This window comes from Aedes albopictus, chromosome 3 (genome assembly GCF_035046485.1).
Source record: "Aedes albopictus strain Foshan chromosome 3, AalbF5, whole genome shotgun sequence".
In the NCBI taxonomy this organism is placed as follows: Eukaryota; Metazoa; Arthropoda; class Insecta; order Diptera; family Culicidae; genus Aedes; species Aedes albopictus.
This window is the reverse complement of record NC_085138.1, coordinates 125,604,263-125,626,161: the sequence shown is the minus strand read 5'-3', so window position 1 is coordinate 125,626,161 and position 21,899 is coordinate 125,604,263. Positions and strand designations below refer to the sequence as shown.

The 21,899-nt window shown below is 43.0% G+C and overlaps 1 protein-coding gene across 5 annotated transcripts; it reads right to left on the bottom strand.

Moving 5' to 3' along the window:
- Positions 1–11,356: 11,356 nt before the first annotated feature.
- LOC109405021 (A-kinase anchor protein 17A) lies at positions 11,357–21,635 on the bottom strand. Of its 5 annotated transcripts, none has more exons than XM_029877952.2 (6): positions 21,481–21,635; positions 20,861–21,037; positions 14,818–15,296; positions 14,492–14,749; positions 13,928–14,135; positions 11,357–13,290 (listed from the first exon to the last, which is right to left on the bottom strand). In XM_029877952.2, the coding sequence occupies exons 2-6, from the start codon at positions 20,909–20,911 to the stop codon at positions 11,554–11,556; spliced, it is 2,733 nt and encodes a 910-aa protein (XP_029733812.2). In that variant the 5' UTR covers positions 20,912–21,037; positions 21,481–21,635; the 3' UTR covers positions 11,357–11,553. The 5 variants fall into 5 exon arrangements, with proteins under 5 accessions (XP_029733812.2, XP_062716554.1, XP_029733813.2 ...); XM_062860570.1 differs by having other exon boundaries at positions 21,325–21,632; XM_029877953.2 differs by having other exon boundaries at positions 21,599–21,617.
- Positions 21,636–21,899: the final 264 nt, after the last annotated feature.

Below are 21,899 nucleotides of genomic sequence, written 5' to 3'. Positions count from 1 at the left end.
TCTATTATCAATGCTGTATCGAAAGACCTTGAGAAATCCATGCAGCAGTCGCGCGGTCAGCCACCGCCAACGACACGACACTACGCTGATAATGTCTTTTTTTTTCCTTGTAAACCATAGGGGGATAATCTGCTCAACAGACACCCTAACAGGAAGGTTAGGGTAGTGTGGGGCTGAGGCCGTCTTCTACAACAAAAGTAAAAGCCAGTACTACTCTCTCCTCGTACCCACTAAACCATTCCTATGGTCGCCAAACCCTACGTCTCTCCGGAACCACCAAGAAGGTATTGCTTCAGAGAGGGGCTAGTGCACATCGGACCCTCAAGGTTAGCTGCGTTAGCAGCAACGAACATCGATGACTCGCTCTGGAGAGTCTATCACGGTAATATGCTGGCGCTTAGCCAGTTTCCATAGTGGTCCTCGCCACTCCCTTTGTCCTCGGAAGGCGGGCAGGGTCAACCCCACCCGCGCCTAACTGCTTGGCAGACATCAAGAACTGATGCCCACGTGCAACCCGATCTGACCTGCTGAAGGCAAGGGTATCACTACCGTTCAGGCCCTATCAGCTGTACCAGAAGGTTGCTGACAGCAGGGTGTCCACCTGTCGCGACCCTTGCCGCGGACCCCTTTCCATCCGCGGGCTCGGATCCAACCCAGTAGACCGACGCCACGACAGCACCGCTACCGGGACTTCCTCTCCGCGGCCACTTAATCGTTGTAAGGGTCGATCTCGACCGCAGGGCACCGGCATGACCTACGAAGCCGACTTCGAACAACTCTTGTACTGCATCTCGACTAGCCATTCTCCGAGTCCACGCGCCACCTCCTCTGTAGCTCCCAGACGATATGGGTGATAGCCGTTGAAACGGCATTCCAGCTAATCTCATCCCTACACATTCTCTGGACCAAGTTGTCCGGAGTTGTGTCCTCCCCGCATGTGGCAAGTATGCGGTCACGCATTGTGCGAAAACGCGGGCACACGAACAAAACGTGTTCCGCCGTTTCCTCTAAACCAGTGGTGCTCAGGCTGGAGGATACCGCGGGCCAAATTTGCAATTCGGGATTGACCTGCGGGCCGCATAAAACATCGATGCACAAAAACAACAAAAAGAACAATTCTAAAGCATTTTTATTAAAAACCTGAACTGTTCAATTTAGATTCATAAGTTTGGTTGAGAAAAACGTTTGAGCTTCAAATGAAATTATTATTATTATTATTATTATTATTATTATTATTTATTTTTTAACTAAAAATTTTGAAAGAGGGAAAAACCCCTTTGAGTGATTTCCGCTTCAAATGAAATTCGAACAAACAATTTAGAAGTTGCCCTTAGAATTGGCTTGAAGCCACTTCAAGAACATGTCAAGCAGCTTTTACAAGAATTTCTTTTGAATTGCTCCAAAAAGGTTTGCTGGATTTTCTCCTGAAATTTCTTGTGGAGTTGCTCCAGAAGGTTTTAGAGAAATTTCTTGAAGTTTTTTTTTAGTTTTTCTAGAATTCTCTTGGAACACTTCTAAGAACTCCCTTAGATTTGCCTTTGGAACTGCCCTGAAGTTACTTCAGGACTTCCTCATTAATCGTTTCCAAGAATTTCTCCTAGAATAGTGTCTGCGCCAATAATTAGTTATTGTAATTATGTTGCGAGTGTCACCCTAGCGCGTGGTCACTCACTCTCCGTCTGAGAGCTAGTGAGTACAGCAACAGCTGACCGCCGCGTACGATTGTTTGTATGTGTATTGCTACCGATCGCTTCCCGATCGTGATCGCCCTACCACAACAGGTTAGAGATAGAAGGAAGTGTAAATAGAATTTAGTGAGAAATACACCACCGCCGTGACCGGTACACCGTTCAGCTAATAAAACTACGCTTATTTTACGTAATAAAGTTTGTTTATTCGACCCGCAAAATAGTGCTTTTAATAGTGACTAATATCACCGCGAATCTCCGGGACGCTTCTATGTGCGTAAACAAATAGCTTCCGGATTTTTCCGAAAAAAATCCAGGAGTTTCTTGAAGATTTTAGAAAATTCTTTCCAAAAGTCTCTTCTAAAGTTGGTGAAATATTTCGTCATTAAATTTCTTAAAAAAATAGATTTTTAACTATTATATCCGGAAGTTTCTTCAACATTATCTTTTAAAGTTGCTGCATTAGTTACTTCAAATTTATTGTTCAAATTTTCCTCAGGCATCTTTTGTATCTTGATGCAGTTGGTCCTGGAATCTTGTTTGTAGCTGTTCCTGAAAATTCTTTTTTTTTGTTGCTCGAGGAATTTATTCTAAATTTGTTTAAGAAATTTCTGTTAGAGTGGCACCAGAACATTTTTCTAGGAGATGCTCCTATAATTTCCATGCAGTATCGCCACAACTTTCTCATTGAGTTTCTTCAGGTTTATTTTCTCCAGGATGATTTGAGTTTCTCCATATATTTCACTTGGAGTTGCTTACAATTTTTCTCCAAAAATGTATCGACAAGTTCCTCCAAAAAGGGACAGGAGACGCTTTAAAGTGCCCTACACAATGCATACGTTTGCGTGTGCGTGACAGTAGTTTGACACATTTCCCATGGGAAAACTGTCAAAACAACGCAAACCTCGACGGAACGGACGCTATGTGTTCCAGGCTTAAGAATCTCGCCTGAGATTATTTTTCTTTAAGTTCGTTCAGCAGTTTCACTTGGACAATTCAAATAGGATTCGTAAGTTTTGTTTCAAAAAGTATGTGAGTCTTATAATAGAAATTTAAACAAACAGTGAAAATTAAATAATATTGGCAACCAAGTTGAGATTTGTTGAGAATTTTGTCAAAACTTCGTGCTTTGTGTTTCTATGTTCTTCGGAAAGGCGAAATGTGAAATATTTGCTCAGCGTTGCATTGACTGCGCTTAAAAACTGCGAATAATTTTTAAATGATTCAAGATTACATTTTTAACAAACTTTCATTTGATTCGTACCACTTATAAATTACTAAAAGCTGGCTTCGTGACTTCGCTGAAATGCCGAAATATTTCGGAGTTGCGATTTCAAATCTTACCAGAAAGGATTGTTCTTTTTGTGTTCAACGCTGTGAAAATTGATCAGAAATTTTTTGTTTGTTTGATTTCTTAATAAATTTAACGAGTTATTTCAAATAATCGTTCAAAAATTTCGATTCGTCTTAAAGTACTCCGCGGGCCGCATCTTAAGGCTTCGAGGGCCGCATGCGGCCCGCGGGCCGCAGGATGAGCACCACTGCTCTAAACCATTGCACACTGGGCATTCGGGAAAATCCGCATGCCCGAAACGGTGTAGATACTGTCGGAAGCAACCATGACCTGTGAGGACCTGATTATGTCTACATCAGAAAAACAGATACATAGTATGATTACCTCTAAACCATGCATCCTGTCCAACACACTTCCTGCAGCGCAGTTCCCAATAACGTTGAGAGATCGGCAATTCTACGTACCGGCGAGCTTCCAATCGAAGTTCTTTTTGTTCGCTGGAGTTGTTGCCGTTGGTCTCAATTCGTATTGTTCTGTTGCTGATTTTCCGTTACAATGTTTTTTGTACGGCTTGCTCGTAGGCCCAGTCCTGGGCCAATCGTTTCCAGTCGTTTTGCACCTTAGGTTCAACCATCTTGACATTCGTGCGGCATGACACGAAGTGACTATCCCTATGTTTTACACTTGGTATATTGCCCCTATTCGCATAAGAATTCCATGTTTGCTAGGTTTCCTATTTACATGGGACTGTTGTGCGAATGGGGGCATAATAGCTCGTGATTCATGCAACGCCGCCAGATGCCGTTTTCTTCTTCACTGCCGAGTATGATTCGCAGCACCTTACGTTCAAAGACACCAAAAGCTCTCCGGTCCACTTCCTTCTACGTCCAAGTCTCGCGGCCGTACATATCAACCGGAAGGCCACGAACCAGCAGCAACAGATGTTCATGCACCACCAGGAGCAATTACTTCGCAGCATCATGACCTCGATCCATGTACAAGTGCCACCGAACCCGGAGACGATATTGGACTCGTTTACCAATAATGTGAAGGAGTTCAGGTATGATCCGGGGAGCAGTGTAACGTTTTCGGCATGATACAAGAGATACGAGGACTTGTTTGAGAAGCATGCCAGCCGTCTCGACGAGAGTGCCAAGGTTCGTCTGCTCATGAGAAAGCAGGGAATGTCCGAGCACGAGCGGTATGTAAGTTTCATACTGCCAAAAGCCCCAAAAGACTTTTTGTTTGCGGAAACCGTGAGGAAGTTCAAATCGTTGTATGGTACCTTGGAATCCATCATCGGCCGTCGATATCGCTGTTTACAAATTGTGGATCAGCCTACCGAAGATAACGTTACGTACGCTTGTCACATTAACAAATAGTGCGCTGAATTTGAGCTCACGAAGCTAACCGAGGAGCAATTCAAATGTTTAGTCTTCGTCTGCAGGCTGAAATCCGACCGTGATACTGAGGTAAAGACACGTTTGCTGGCTCGCATCGAAGAGCGAACGAAATGATGTTACGCTGGAACAGATTTCCGAGGAGTGCCAGAGATTGATTAACCTGTGGCATGATACGGAAGTGATTGAGAATCCGGTGTCAGTGAACACCATACGATCGTGGATGCAGTTCTTGAAGAGTCCTGCGAAGTTCAAGCCAAATTTCAGAAGCGAGAAAAGAAGCGTAAATAGTGCCAGAAAACCGGAAGTGTTGTGTTGGTTGTTCGGAGCGCCGCACTATGCCAAAGGCTGTTCATTCGGGAACCATAAGTGCAGTGATTGTCCGAAGACCGGCTACAAAGAAGGATACTGCTGGAGTGCCGAGAAAATGAAGAGTGGACAATTCAGTCGATGTAAGGGTCACGTGGATCGCCAGCTACGGGTTGTGTGATTAGCTGGTAGTGCAGCCTGGGCACTGTTGCCGTTCTGACTTCAGCTAGATTGAGGAGGTACGACCCGAGCGTCTGTTCACCAAGGAGGTGCGGCTCAAATAGCGTCTGTTCTGGGTTCTGGCATCTAGCGGCTAAGTAACAAACGCTGCATCACGCCCAACTCGATCCAATGTGGTAGCCCCATCAGCGTGGTCGTTTTAGTGTTGGTTGGGACGTTGAACAGAACTGGCACGATGGCCCTCCGGCGAGACAGGAGTATTGGCCACCCGTAAAAATCCCCATTTCGAATAATATAGGAGAAAACAGGACTCGATACAGTCGGCAAAGACCCGCGCGACGAAAAAAGGACTACGATTGGAAATTTGGAACATGGAATTGTAAGTCACTTGTTTTCGCAGGATGTGACAGGATAATCTACGACGAATTACATCCCCACAACTTCGACATCGTGGCGTTGCAGGAACTTTGTTGGACTGAACAGAAAGTTTGGAAAAGCAGGCATCGAGCGGCTACCTTCTACCAAAGCTGTGGCACCACCAATGAACTGGGAACAGAATTTGAAGTGTTGGGCAAGATGCGACAACGTGTGATCGGGTGGCAACCGATCAACGCAAGAATGTGCATGTTAAGAGTTAAGGGCCGTTTCTTCAACTACAGCATCATCAACGTCCACTGCCCACACGAAGGGAGACCTGATGACGAGAAAGAAGCGTTCTACGCGCAGTTAGAGCAAACATACGATGGTTGCTCGCCACGTGACGTGAGCATCGTTGTCGGTGACATGAACGCGCAGGTAAGAAGGGAGGAAATGTACAGATCGGTAATCGGACGAAACAGCCTGCACGCCATATCGAATGATATAACCACCCAAGTAACAATTTCAATTCCTTTTAGATTCGATTATTTTTATGGAAGCTTTATCACAGAATGACCAATTCATGGAACATTTATAGTTGTTTTTATCAAGAGAAAACAATCTTCGTTCGTTTGCAGTTTTTAAGTTGTCTTCAAGTTAATTTTGAAATTCGCGCATAAAACAACTGAATTTACAAGAGCATTAAATCTTATAATAAGTTTTAAGGCGTATTTGAAGTTATTTTCAACACATAACATCAACATATTTTATTGAAAGTTTATGCTTCGTTTATTCAAGTGCATTTCATTTGGCTAATCCTCCTTTAAAAACTTCTTGAATCCTTCTATTCTTGAGCTAGAGCCATTTATTTTTCAATCCAAATAATGAATGTAACAAATTGGTTGAAAAACCGCGTTCTCATGCAAATATAAACACATAAACATGTTTGCTCACTGATAATTTAGCCATTCTTGTGCTAAAAAGTAATCATGTCAACGAAATAATGATTTTACGGCCAATCAAAAATGCGAGTAGCTGGCTGCTGTCGTCCTGCCTTCAACCAGTTTCTCACACAGGCCATAGCTATGCGAATCGAAAATGAAATAGGTACTTACTGTGACTCTGCTCAAGCTCATGCCAAATAGTGTAATTGTAGTAAGTTGCACTTCATTATTAATAGCAAACATACAGGGAAACAAAATAGAATTGGCACATCTTGACACAAAACACCGCGAAATGTACAGAGACAACTCAGGCCAAACATGTCTAAAGGTCCTATCTGCAGAAGAGAGACTCTCTTTGGTTTCCCTCTCTTTCGTTAATATCTCAGCTGTTTATTTGTATTATGATTGTCTCCTTGCATTGAACGATGGTCAAAACAATCGTCTTTTAATTTGTACTGCAAAAATAGTTGAAAAGTGTACCATTACATTGCAATAATTGAAAGAGAAAGTGAACAAAGAGAGCCTCTCAAATGCAGATAGGACCTATTGAAATGTTCGGCTTGAACTTTCTAGCATCGAAAACGTAAACAAACAATTGTCAAAGGCTGTTACTCTTGTATAAAACGAATAAGTTTCATTTAAGACGAACAAATCTGCCTTAAGATCATAACTAGTAAAAACAATCTTCAATAAAGGCTGTAGCGTTCATGCAAGGTGACTTGGTTCCATCATTGTTTTGAGGAGGTTTGGATTAAAGGTAATAACAATTGATGGCGGCTGCATGAGTTTTGTTCGCTTGGAATGGCAGCCATGCTCAGAAAGAATTGAAAAAGTGGCGTAGCCTTTTGCTTTGAAGGAAATTTATGTCTTCGTATATTAATGATTGATATTATTTTTGAGGCGCTTTGTAATTTTCGTATGTTTTGGGTGGCATATCAACGAAAAAGTGGGTATGGCACGGAAAATTTCGGATCTTTGTCATCAATGATCTGTCAGCGTCAGGCAATTTAAATGTTTTAGCCATTTCAATTTGATGAAAATTAATTCGCAGTTCAATTAATATTTCATCCATGAAACAAAACTTGTTTGCATCTGCATAATGCTTAGGTAAAAGATTTTATTTATTATGCACTGTTGACACTTTTGAGAAAGACAGCTAAAAGATCAACATGCCTCAAGATATTCTTGTTAAAGTTTCATGAAGTTCTTATAATCAATCATCAGCGCATGTACATAAATACAACTAGTTTCAAAGCAGTCTTCAAAAGCAGCCTTGAAGATCTCCTGAAGAGTGGGCCAGATTAGTCTTATGGATGTTTTATACCTATTTTATCTTAGAGTTGCAGAACAAAGAGCTTTATTGCTAAGTTTTATGATTCTACCTTAGAAATCAGGCTGCATTGAGAACGTTATAAATCCTAGTGTTCTTGAGTTATGCTTTTAGCTCTGGCATGAGTTGAAAGAAATTGAAGATGATCTTATGGTGATGTTGATTGAAACCATCGATGATGGACCGACCACCGGCCTAGATTTCAATGGAAGCCATGTTGAGAAAACTCATGAGCAATGTTGGCATGACCAGGAATAATATTTTTGAATATTTTATTAGTGCGTTATAATGGAAGCGCGTTGCAATTTTTGGAAGTATCTTGCAACATATATACGATAAATTTTGCTTGGCATTTGGCATCCTTGTTACACCACGGAAATATTTCCAATTTGTGTAATAAATTAATCCCGATTACAATAATGTGACATTTTCATTGTATTTTTAATTTCAATTTAATTCACCAAACTTTTCTGTCGACATAAAAGCTGCATCAGCAACAACCACGACAAATTTATTATCGTTTTATCGTGCACTTGAAGAATTCTACAATGAGAGAGCAATTCGCCTTGAGGACAACTTGGGAAGTACAACAAGTTTTAAGAGAAATTTAAAAACAACTCTTCAAGAGCATCTTAGGATGGGCCTCTTTGGTCTTATGGCGGGTTTATGGTTGAGTTGATGTCGTTTTGCAGAACAATTTGGTTTATGTATGGTTTTGAAGAACAGGTGTTGAAGAATACTTCAAAAGCATTATAAATTTAATTTTGTTACTTGGGATGGTACGATTTTCACGAAGTCCGTTCAGCTGCTTGGTTTCGCTGATGATATTGATATTATATTATATAAGTGCTCGGAAATTTGAGACGATGGCGGAAACGTACATCCTACTAAAGAGTGAAGCCAGGCGAATCGGATTAGTCATTAATGTATCGAAGACAAAGTACATGATAGCAAAGGGCTCCAGGGAGGAATCACCGCGCCCGTCACCCCGAATTTATATCGACGGTGATGAAATCGAGGCGGTTGAAGAATTCGTGTACTTGGGCTCACTGGTGACCGCCGACAATGACACCAGCAGAGAAATTCCGAGGCGCATTGTGGCAGGAAATCGTGCTTACTTTGGACTCCGCAAAACTCTACGATCGAATAAAGTTCGCCGTAACACGAACTTTACCTTGATACCTTGATACCTTGTTGGCTACAAAGTAACTTTACTCCAATGCCGAGCGTATAGTAAAGCACCATCTTCGTCGGTCTTGGGCGATGTTCCTCCAGTTTCCCCGAACGTGTAGGGATCGTAGATCTTCTTCAACCGCGTGCAGCCAGCGAGTTCGCGGCCGCCCACGAAGTCGCCTACCTCTACCGGGTTCTCTGCTGAATATTGTTTTCGCTATTCTTTCTTCCGACATTCGCACTACGTGTCCAGCCCACTGAAGTCTGCCGTATTTTATACGTTTCACAATATTCGCATCTTCGTACACTTGGTACAACTCGTGATTCATGCGTCTGCGCCACACTCCATTTTCTTGTTTCCCACCGAGAATTGTCCGCAGCACTTTGCGCTCAAAAACTCCAAAAGCTTTTCGGTCTACCTCCTTTAACGTCCACGCTTCGTGACCGTAGAGGGCAACCGGAAGAATCAGAGTCTTATACAGAGCGAATTTTGTTTGCGTTTGCAAGTTACGGGACCTAAGCTGGCTACGCAATCCGTAAAAGGCCCTATTCGCAGCTGCAATACGCCTTTTCACTTCACGGGAAACGTCATTGTCACATGTCACAAGTGTTCCAAGATAAACAAATTCTTCAACAACTTCAAACACTTCCCCATCAATCACTACCTCAGCACTAACACCACTAGGCCTGCTTCTGTCTCTACCCGCTATCATGTACTTCGTCTTGGTAGAGTTAATCGTCAAGCCTATCCTCGCTGTCTCTCTCTTCAGAGGAGCATAAGCTTCCTCCACTGCCCTACGATCGATGCCGATGAGATCAATATCGTCCGCAAAACCGAGGAGCATGTGCGACCGTGTGATGATAGAGCCATTCCTCTGCACGCCTGACCTCCTAATCGCTCCTTCGAGTGCAATGTTGAACAATAAATTTGAAAGAGCATCCCCCTGCTTCAATCCATCCAAGGTCACAAACGACGTAGACACTTCGTCCGCGATCCGAATACTTGATTTTGATCCATCCAGCGTTGCGCGTATCAGCCTAATTAGTTTCGCCGGAAAACCATGTTCTGACATTATCTGCCAAAGCTCATTTCTTTTCACTGAATCGTACGCTGTTTTAAAATCAATGAACAGATGGTGAGTCTGCAAGTTATATTCCCGAAATTTATCTAGGATCATCCGCAGGGTAAACATTTGATCCGTCGTTGATCGGCCCTCACGAAAACCAGCCTGGTATTCGCCGACGAAGGACTCCTCAAGAGGTCGCAGTCTGTTGAACAGGACACGCGACAGTATCTTATACGCCGAATTTAAAAGGGTAATCCCTCTGTAATTGGCACACTCCAGTCTGTGCCCTTTCTTGTAGATTGGGCATATGAGGCCATCCAACCAACTGGTGGGCAATTCTTCATCCTCCCAAATCTTTATAATAATCTAATAACAGCGTCTGTTCTGGCATCCAGCGGCTGAGTATGAAATGCTGTATTGCGTCAGCTATACCTAAGAAGGCAGCCCCTTCAACGCAATGTAGGCAGCGCGGCCCCGGTAAGGTAGCCTGCTGAAAACCTTCAAACACCCAGAAAAGCAATAGTAGAGTAAACGGATTGATTCAACGGCAACAGACCCGGCAACGAATAAAGGACAACGATTGGAAAGTCGGATCTTGGAACGTGAGAACTTTGAATGAACCCGCACGTGTTGGGCTCCTGGCTCGTGAACTGCGGAATGTCGGCGTTAATGTGGCCGCTATCCAGGAGATACGCTGGCCCAAAACCGGAGAACGCGAATTCCGAGCGGTGGATCCCATCGCCAACACTTCATTCAAGTACCACATCTACTACAGCGGCGGCGATAAGGCAGAACGCGGAGTTGGCTTTATAGTGATCGGGAAGCAGATGAAGCGAGTTATTCGGTGGAAGCCGATAAGCGACCGAATCTGTGTGTTGAGGATGAAGGGCAAGTTCTTCAACTACAGCCTGATCAGCATCTATGCGCCAACGAACGACAAACCCGATGACGTGAAGGATGAGTTCTATGAGAGCCTTGATAAGGCCTACGGAGAGTGCCCAAAACAAGATGTCAAAATAGTCATCGGAGATGCAAATGCGCAGATCGGCAGAGAAAGTTTCTTTCGGCCTGTCATTGGAACGGAAAGCCTTCATTCTGTTACCAACGATAATGGTCTGCGCCTTGTGACATTCGCTGCTGCTAGAGGGATGGCAATCAGCAGTACCTACTTCGCACGTAAGAATATCCGAAAACACGAACTTTACTATCTACAAAACGCTGATTAGACCGGTAGTCCTCTATGGACACGAAACATGGACTCTACGTGCAGAGGACCAACGCGCCCTTGGAGTTTTCTAACGGAAGGTGTTGCGTATCATCTACGGCAGAGTAAGTAAGTAACATGCCCAACGTATCCTTCCGGCTTTGACCACCTTCTGGCTTCTGGATGGTGGGTTCATCGAAGAGTACAGCGAGCTTGTGGTTTAAGTCTGTTGATGTAATAGTCCCTTCTCGAAGACTTTTATCAATACAAAATTTTCGGAATTTGTATGGGCCGTAGACTTTGGCCAGAAACCAATGTAACGAATTAAGTCTAATGAAACTGGAAGCACAAGTCCTAAGTAGGATATTTTCGGCATAACTCAAAATCAAACATCAAAAGAAAATAGGTAGTTTTTTTTTTCAACTGACGATTCATTTATTATTTTATTCCTATGAAATAAGCTTAGAGCTCGTGTTGGTCTCTAGAGTTAAAACATTTCAGCATTTAACCGTACATAACTACTAGTGTGTACTTCGCAGCGTCTATCCAGTCGTGATCCAAAGAAGCTTCTCTAATTTTATTACTCCATTTCAGCTGCACAAATTCTTCAGGGACTGTTTTCCCTGGGCTTGCGCTTTGGCGACGCCAGCCTGGCACTGTCCACCGATCGTGACTTCCGTTTGCGTTCCGAGCGATCCGAATGGGATTTATGTCGACGTCGGTGGCTTCGCTCGCTATCGACAGGGCTTCGCTCGTTGTTGCGGCTGTCCTTGCGTTTGTCCGATGGTCCGTTGGGCGATTTGGACCGCGAGTAATCCCGGCGATGTTTATCTCTGGGGCGTTTCTCCTTGGCAGGGGATTTTGACCGAGATGGCTCTCTGTGATTTTTGCTATTTTTGGGAGGAGATTTGGATTTTGACTTGGCCCTGATTGGTGAAGGACTCTTGGAGTATAATTTTGGAGGGGGTGATTTGGGACGCGACGGCTGGGACTTTGATCGGGAACGCGAAGATCGTCGTGAATGCCGTTTCGAACCTTTATGATTACTGCTTGTTTCCATTGGTGTAGATTCCGAGATATTTCCATCGTGGTTGTTCTCTTCGGCCTCCTTAAGACGACGCTCCTCTTCCTCCTGCTGCTTTCGAAGATGTTCGCGGACCTCTTCTTCGATCTCCTTGGCGCTCTTGACAAGCTTGTCCGTTTGAAGTACGATGCGATGCTTCCGGAATGATTCGGGAACAGTTTCATCTTCCGGCTCCTTGGTGTAGGATCGTCGTCGGTTCGATCGATGTCGATGGCGCGAACGATGGCGGTAATGCGACCTAGATCTCGATCGCGATTTGGATCTTGAGTTCGATCGGGACTTAGTTCTTGAATCTCTCATAGTTGAAGCCAGGTGCTTGGCCGTAGGTTTCGACATCTGCACCGGCTTTTTGGACTTGGATTCCGACCGACGTGTCCTCGATCGAGAGCGTTCGGATTTTGCTCTCGATCTGGACCTACGCGATCTTGACCTTGATGATCTAGACCGAGACCGAGATGAACGAGTTCTGCTGCGAGAACGACGGGACCGGCTGCGAGATCTGGAGCGTCCACGGCTTCTAGAGCGAGATCTGCGACGACGGGACCGCGATCTTGACCTTGATCTAGACCTGGACCTTGAATATGATCTGGATCTATCCCGGTCACGATCGTGGTAATCGTAATCACCATAACCATCTCCCCTATAGTAACCATAGCCACGACCCCGATAACTGCCTCGGCCACGTGCTCTCGAAAATCTTCCACCGCGTGGTGCACCGCGATAATCACGATAGGCCATAGCGCTAGCGTAGTATTCTGCCCTCTGGGCGTAATAAGGATCATACGGATATGCATACCCCATAGCAGCCCAATCGAAGCCCGGATACATACCAGGATAAGCTCCCATAGTGGGCGGCACAGCAGAATATGGTACCGCCGCCGCAGGTGCTTGTGCTTCTTGTGCCGGTTCACGTTCTTCATCGGACACTGGTGCGTCGGAAGAATCATCGTCCGAGTTATTTTTCTTCTTTTTCTTCTTTTTAGTCCGCGCATCTACCGGGAAGTCATTCAGTATACTGTCGTCCGAGCTGATTGTGTTGATACTGGGCGAGCGAGATCGTGCCGACGAGCTGCGACCAGATGTTCCCAAGAAATTTTTCAACAGATTACCGTCCTTGACTTCCTTAACGCGTTGACGCATTTTCTCCATTTCCTTCTGCTGAGCTGCTTTGAGTTTGTCTACCTTTTTGTTGGCAGGGATGGCGGATTTCTTGGAAGACTCGGACTTGATCATTTTTCCATCTAGCAATGCTTGTTTTATCTGGAATTTGAAACAATCGATAGTTAATTTAGCACCGAAAGTTCTTGTTTCAGAATAGCCATGCAGAGCCCTGAACATTTATAACTACTAGCAAGCTCATTTAAATTAGGTGCTTAATAGGTTTGGAAACATTCAATTAGATATTGCAATGCAGTTTTGAATATTATGAAATTTGTTTCTAGGGGAAAAATTGAGTGATATACAAAAAAACTTCAGAAATTGAATCGTTTTGCTAACTTTTGTGATTCTGGACGGAAGAATGATACAATTAAAAACTCGAATTTCCGATACAAAGACTTTGCCTGCTCAAAACACAGGTTTATCCTCCTCCTCTTCTTGGCGTAACGTCGTCACTGGGACAAAGCCTGCTTCTCAGCTTAGTGTTCTATGAGCACTTCCACAGTTTTTAACTGAGAGCTTCCTCTGCCAATGACCATTTTGCATGTGTATATCGTGTGGCAGGCACGAAGATACTCTATGTCCAAGGAAGTCCATGAAATTTCCTTTACGAAAAGATCCTGGACCGACCGGGAATCGAACCCGTCACCCTCAGCATGGTCATGCTGAATACCCGTGCGTTTACCGCCTCGGCTATATGGGCCCGTTAACACAGGTTTATCTTCAATCAAATTCTTACCTTCATCCTCTCGAACAGAGCGTCGATCAAGCGAATGCTCTCCAGCTTTCGTTGGGTCTCCATGAGCTTGCGCTCCTCCTGCAGAATCTTCAGGCTGATTTCATCCGTTTCCTTCTGGCGCAATTTCTGCAGGTGTTTCTCCTTGCGGCGCTGCTCCCGTTGCATGCGTTTCAGCTCCTCCGCCTTGCGTTGCTCCTCCTGACGCTTTCTGTGGAATATACAAGTGGCATCCATACAGAACCATTCATTCGTCGTTGCCGAAGCCGTTCAGATTCCTTCGAGAGAACTTTGCACTTTTTCGGTTTCATCTCACTGCACTTCATTTTTTTTCAGTCGCTCTTGACGGCTGTTGGAAAGAATCTACTGGAAAGGGGAGATCAAAGCAAAGACAATCGAATCTTCCGGATCCGATCCCGGCATGGGTGACCATCGGTCGGTGGAAGCTAAGATATCTTTTACTTCAATTGATATTACCATTTCATAGTCTAGGCCAGTGGGGGCCTGAAGTTCAACTATCATAGAGAATAAAGAAACATGAAAACAGAATATTGGACAGATTCAAACCTCTCGCGTTCCTTTTTGTTTTCCTCTTCGACGGCGCGTTTCTTCTCCAGCTCTTCCTTTTCCCGATCGGCCGCAATCAGTCGATCTCTGACCACCTTTCGCTTTTTGATGGAAGAATCGCTCAGGTGTTTGGTCCGGTCGAAATCCACCGCAATGGAAACCGCCAGATTTTTGTCCACCTCCTTGTGCACCAGCTTCATGCCCCGGAACTCATCCATCGCCTTCACAAACCCGACGTACTCGCTGAACTGGACATACCTGAAGAAAAAAGGTTGGATTAGCAAACTCAACATATACCTCTCAAATAAACCCTATAAAAGCCTTACCCTTCGAAGTACATCTCCTGGTCGAAGCTAAACTTCTGCATGCCCGACATGTGCGCCTTCATCTGCGACCGGTACGGGTCACAGATCGGAATGTCCACACACCGGACATCGCCGAACTTTTCGAAGATCCGCTTGAAAATGCTCTCGCTCGGTTTGGCGTTGTCCTCGTTCTCCATGTGCCGCGGACAGAACCACTTGATCGGCAAATTGGCAAAGTGGATCGTGTCCGGACGTTCGCCCGCCTTCATCTCGTCCATGTTCTTGGCATCGCGAAAGAAGGAATCCCAATCGTGACGGGTCGGGAAATCGTCTTTCGCCTCCGATGCTCGCAGTTTTACCGATTCACTGAACCCCGGCAGCCGGATCGGCCGTCCGTCGAGCCGCGACAGTACATGACGCAGTTTGCTCCGGTCTTCCAGCTCGCCCTCGAAGCGGATGAGCCCGACCGTGCTTTTGGAAACCTGCGACAAAGATCGAACCTGTTAAGAATCAAACAATCTGGATCTAACTCCGAACGCACTCGAAAGTACGATGCTCCATTTATCGTTATTATCGAAAAGAACTTGAAGGAAGGTCTTCATTGCTGGAGACTTCGCGTTCAGCGAATGCAAGATTAGTGCTGCTCAACTGGACAATAGCAAGAATGACGAAAAACTGCCAGGATCTCTACACTACAAGACGGTTTGCGGTTTAGAATGAAAAAAAGTTTCTGTTGACAACCGGATTCGAACCAAGAACCTTGAGATCACCAGGCTCGCACGCCACCACTAACTAGGCTATCGCTTCGGTTGATAAGAGAGGAAACAGAACGCACACAAGAAGCGATTGTGGGTCAATGATCAAGTTTTCCCATGGTAAATTTGAAAACATTTTTATGCTGGTCATTACCGCAAGCCGTCCTTCAGTGTACTCATAACCCAAAATAAAATTCCCTGAGCTTTGAAGGTTTTTCCAAAGGAAAATTTTAAAAGTTTTTAATTCAAAAATTCAGCCTAATTTTCAAAAATGTATATGTACTTTGCAAAAACTTGAAAAATATTCCCAAAAATGAAGTAAGCATCTTTCAAATTTTTCTAAGAGTAGTTCCTGGGATTTTCTCCCGTTACTTCTTCCAGAGGTTTTCCCGATATGCTTCCAGAGTTTTTCGCTAGATTCCTCCTGAAGATCCTTCCAAAGTAGCTTCACAACTTGTTATCAGTGGTTTTCTGGGATAACAGTTTCTCCCGGATTTTTTACAAAATTCTTGCGGAAGTTCCAAGGATATCTTCCAAAGAGTTTTCTGATTTTTCCTCAGATTTCCTCACGGATGTTTTCCCGTAGTTCCTTGAGGTTTACAAAGTTTCTCCTTGGATGTCCATAATATTTCCTCTCGGGAGAACTCTTAGAACTTTTTTCCGAGATGTTTCCTTTTTTCCCAGGTTTTTTTTTTTTTTTGGAAGTTCCTGTCGACATTTTTTTTTTAATTATTTTGCGGATTTCACCTAGATTTATTCTAAAAAAGTATTTCTTCGGGAAGGTTTTATAAGGAATTTGGTAAGTTATCTCAAAAGACATTCTGTGGAAAACCTGTGAAAAACACTGCAAGAACTCTGGGAATACCTATTATATAAATCCCAAAAAGAGCATCCAGAATCTCAGGACAATTTCCGGTAGAGATTCTGGGAAGAGTTCTGGGAAGAGTCCTGAGAAAGTCTGTAAAAATAGTCTCAGGTGCATTACTGTAACAAATCCGGTAAAACTATAAGGAAAAGCTTTAAAAGAAATCACAGGGAGAATTCAAAGAGCAATATCACCAACAGCTCCTTTTTTTATTCTTTATTAAAATGATTTTTCACCGTAGGAGGGTTCATCACTACAATACAACATTAAAAACACAGCGAAACAAAAATTAACTATTGGACAGTCTCAATATTTTTTTGTCTCAAGAGCAAACTTATGTGTCCCGACGGATTTTGGGCCGCTGAATCCAAATCCGGGCTCACATTTGCTCCAGCACGTAATAATTGAGCAATGCCTCTATTTATAGGGTAAAATACAGGGTGTTAGGTTCCTGAGTGCAAACTTTTTAAAGGGTGTTAGAGGACCATAAATGGAGAAAAAAATGTTCTACGCATATGGTCAAATCTTAACCGTTACGTAGTTATTGAACTTCCCATGTTTTTGACTCTTATTGCCTTAACTGGCTATAACTTGAAAATGGTCAAACTTATCGAAGTTTTTTGACCCTTATTCGAAAGATTATTGAATTTTCTATCAAATGGCATCTTTGAATCGATTGGTTTAGTTTAGTTAAATAACTAAGTTTTCTAGAGCAATTGAGCTATTTGTAATGTATTTAATTTATTTTTGTCAATTATCTTTGAAAAATGCGTAATAATTTAAAATTCTTTCTTTGGCAAAGTTGAGGCCCCTGTTCCACTCTACAATTCGTTCTTCGATATCAAACTTTTATCACTTATCGTTTTGTTGCAATTTCGATTTTAACATCGCATTTCAGATCATAAATTTGCAACTGTCATGGAAAGCACTTTTTTGCGCATTGTGCCGCACATTTGATTTAAATTGCAAGAAAACGATAAGAGCTAGAAGTTTGGAGTCAAGGAACGCATTGTAGAGTGTAACAGAGGCCACAACTTTGCCAAAAAAAGAATTTTAATTTATTACGCATGTTTCAAAGATAATTGACAAAAAAACCATAAAAATACACTATTTTTAGTTATTTTGCACTAGAAAACTTGGTTATTTAACTAAACCAATCGATTCAAAGATGCCATTTGATAGAAAATTCAATAACCTTTCGAATAAGGGTAAAACAACTTTGATAAGTTTGACCATTTTCAAGTTATAGCCAGTTAAGGCAATAAGAGTCAAAAACATGGGAAGTTCAATAACTACACTGAGGATACTGTTCATATGCTTTTCATAGTTTGCATCAGTAATCAGTAAAAATCAGTAATTTTTATTTTTTTCATCATTTCATAGTTCTCGTATGCTTTTCATACATTGAATAGCGAAATCCATAAGACTTGTCGGGGTGAGGGGGCAAAAAAAGGTTTCAGCGAAGTACCAGGAGATCTCAGGAGCGTTTAAGGGGGTTTCAGAGTTCTCTTAGGGAGTTTCAGGAATTGTAGGAAGTCTTGGGAGTGCTTCAGGGGGTCTCAGAGGAGTTTCAGGCAGTCTCAGGGGGATTCCATGGGGTCTCAGGGGGTTCCAGGGGAGTTCTGGCGGATGTCAGAGGCGTTTCAGGGGTATTCCAAAGAGTATCAGAGTGTATCAAGAGATCAACGAGTTTCAAGGGGTCTCAGGGGCACTTGGGATTCAGGGGATTTTGGGAACGATTCAGGGGGTCTTAGGGGCGTTTTAAGAGGTCTTGAAGGTATTTCAGGGGATCCAAAGGGAATTTCAGAGGGGTACCTGGAGGTCAGGTTGGGGACATTGATTTTTGGAGCGGATTTTAGGGGCGTTTCCAGGGGCATTTCAAGTGATGACGAAGCTGCATCTCGAATTTTCAAGAACACAAATCTGAGGAATCAAACGTTGGTTTGCGCTAAAATGCTAATCGATTGGTTGCCCGCTGGTAGTGACCAATCGATCAACTTTTCAGTGCAAACTTATATCGGATTATTCAGATTTGTTCTTTTGCAAATTCGAGATGTGGCTTCGTCATATCTTCAAGAAGTTTCAGCGGATTTCCGGCGGGTATCAGAGGCATAACACAGGCGTTTCCGGGGATTTTGAAGGGTCTCAGGAGCGTTACATGGGACCGGCGGGGTTTTAAGGGATTTCAGGAGCATTTCAGGAAGTTTTAGAGGATCTTTGGCGGATTTTGGAGGGGTTTTTGGTGGTTTCGGGAATTCTCAGATGCGTTTAGGGGACGTTTTAGGGGAATTTCAAAGGGATTCCAGGAAGCTTTGGAGGATTTTTGATGGGTTTCAGAGATATTACATAGGCGTTTTCGGTGCTTTCAGTGGATCTCAGATGATTTACATGTGATTGATAGGGGTTAGAACGCCTCGGAAATATCTTGTAACGTACTTGTAATCTTCCTCAGTATCAGTGGATAACTGACACTGAGGAAGACTACTTACAAGTGGTAGACGAAATACGCGTATCTGTCAAAGGATAAGCAATTAGGTCGGAATTAAAAGGTACGAAACTGATTACACTCATTCGAAGAGGGTATTCTGCTTAGAGGGTTCGAAAAGTCGGTACAAGATCACTTCTTCCGGGTTCGTAATTATGTTGTTCTGGTGGTCAAGCGTAAGGGGCAGGCTTGATAATCCTCCTCGAAATCAAAAGAATTTTGCAACATGCTATAGAGTGGTGTTTTGCTTTTGCCTCGTTGCGAGGGAGCGAACGAAACCCAAACAGAGAGGCAATAAAAACTGAGCGAGGAAGAGGGGAACGAAAAAAGAGTCGATAATTATTTCGGGTTTTTGAGTGCGATTTTCGCCTCGAGAGTCTTTCTTTGTATGGGAGTGGAACTCGCGAGAGCTTTTTGAGTGTGAGTGGACGTGAGAAACACAACAAGCAATTATGAGTGTTGGACGAACTCCTCGCTGCGCGGCAAGCTCGCGCTCGCTGCTGTTGAGGATTTGCGTTGTGATTTCGCTTCCTCATTTTCTCGCGAGGGAGTTTCTGTCAAGCCTGGTAAGGGGTAATGATATACGCTTACCACATAGTGCAACAGCTCCTGTATCAATCCAAGAAGGCACTCAGGAAAAAATCTTATTCGCAAATCCAGGGTTAATTCATAAAAACTCCGGATGAATACCGAAAGAAATATCCTGATAGAAGTTCCAGAAGAAACTCCGAGAGAAACCTTAGGTGAAACTTCAAAATAAATCCCGCGAGAACATTTAGCTTTAAGATATATACCAGCTAAAACTCATTGGAAGAAATCATTGGAGCAACTCTACACACCAAAATTTTAAAATGCTTCCAGCACGCCAAAAATCAGCAAAAGAAATTGCTGAATTTCAGCAACATTTTTGCTGAATTTCAGCACAGCTTTGCTGATCAACTGTCAAAACTGCTGGATGATTCAGCAAGTTGAAAAATAATTGCTGATACTCAGTAATTTGTATTGCTGAATGCAATCAGCACGACAAAAATCAGCAAACTTTGCTGATTACCAGCAAAAATATTTTGCAGTGTAGTAGAAATCCTGTAACAAATTTGAGAGAAATCCTGGAAAAATACCAAGACGAATACGTAAAACAGGAATCCCGAAAGAAATTCTGCGACAGCTTCTACGATTTATGCCGACATAAATTCTTGCTGTGAATTGGCTTCCTCAACGGTGCAGACATAATTCCATATTCTGAATCTACATGCCAAACTGCGCCGAAAACCAAATTCTCATGAATTTTGGTGCTGGGGAAGCTATTATAAAATCAGTTTGAAGATTGTGTGGGAGCGATTTGTTGAATCACCCCTCGTCGTATTCTGTACTGGGCGGAGTTGTCAAATTGTTGCCCAGCTGTCAAAAGGTGATTTCAAAAAATCTCTTTGAAATTGGTTTAGGTACCAAAATAAAGTTCTAAAAATCTGAAAAAAAATCCTAGGACTGAGAAAAAGGTGCTCTTTCGTGTAAAACAATAAAATCAAAACATTTTTCTAAATTTAAAAACCCAATTCATTTTTTTTTTCTAGCCGGAGTATAAGTTTTTGAAATGATGCAATGTTGATTCAACAATAGTACAGTCAGGTTTTTTTTTACGCGGGGGATACGTACCGCGTAAAAATAAAACTCAGTTCAAAATTCAAAAAACCGCGTAAAAAAAGTCTCACCATTTCTCGACGAATCATGCAAAAATAAGACGAAATTTTTTTTTGTATGGAGTTTTCATTTACGCGGCCGCGTAAATTAATTTTGTAATTTGTAATTTTATTAAAAACGATAACCTGCCAGTATATGAAAACCGTAAATGAAAACCGCGTAAAAAAAACCTGACTGTATATGGGTCTCGCTCCGAGATTTTTTTTTTTCTTTTGATAATAACGGTAAACGAAGCATCGTGAACGAGGGAAGAACACTCACCTTCAGCACCGAGAATTTGTCCGGCAGGATCATCTGACGCATCTTCTCCATAACTTCATAGTTGGAGATGGTTTTGCCAGTGATGGCATTCGGCAGCGCAACGGACACATTGAACTTGGCCGACGGCTTGAGATACAGACTATGCGGCAAGTACAGCGGCACACAGTCACTGACATCCTGAATTGTTTGTATCATTTTGTTGTGCACGCGGAATTCACAGTTTTTATCATTTCACACAATTTCATACCATTATCCATACAAATATGTCCAATTCACCCGAAGTTAATTCCCAGAGAATCCCATGAAATAGATAAAAAATAAAAAACAAATTAGCAAACCCACAAATCAAGCACTGCACTCCGAAAATAGTTCCTGTAAAAAGTAATCCGTATAGCCAGCCGTAGTAATCTCCAACGCCAAACCGATGCCACAATTCGTCGACTCCTCCACTCCAGGGAACTTGCCGTAAATGGGGTCGATGTTTGCTTGCACAGCGTTTCTGTGGAAGGCGTAACCCCAGCCCCAATAGCTCGGCGGCGGCCGCTCGATCCACCCAGCGTCCAATTTGACTTGTGCTGACAATTTCAGCCACTATTTCAACAAAATCACTGTTTTACCACCTTGCGGTTGATGCATAGAAACGATTACACCGATATTTGTCGAGAGAATCGTTCTCAATTTTGGAATAAAATTCCAATTTACGAAAGAAAAATCTTTTCACTAGCTCTGCACACGCACCGTTTTGCTTTTCCTTCGCAGACGATTTTTGACAGTACAGTTTTTGGCTGCGTCCTGTAGGACCTCGAAATTACTTGGGCATTTTTGTTTGCCAACGCCGATTTTTATTTTTGCGGGTTTGGCGTAGGACTACACCCAAAAATAAAATTTTATTTATTTTTATATAATTTTTATAATTTTTATATATATATATATATAATTTTTATAATACCTGAGTGTCACGGACTGACTCAATATGCTCTCTCAGCGGGAGCCAAACATGGGGAGCCAAACATTGAAGATTGAGGTTATGTTAAACCTT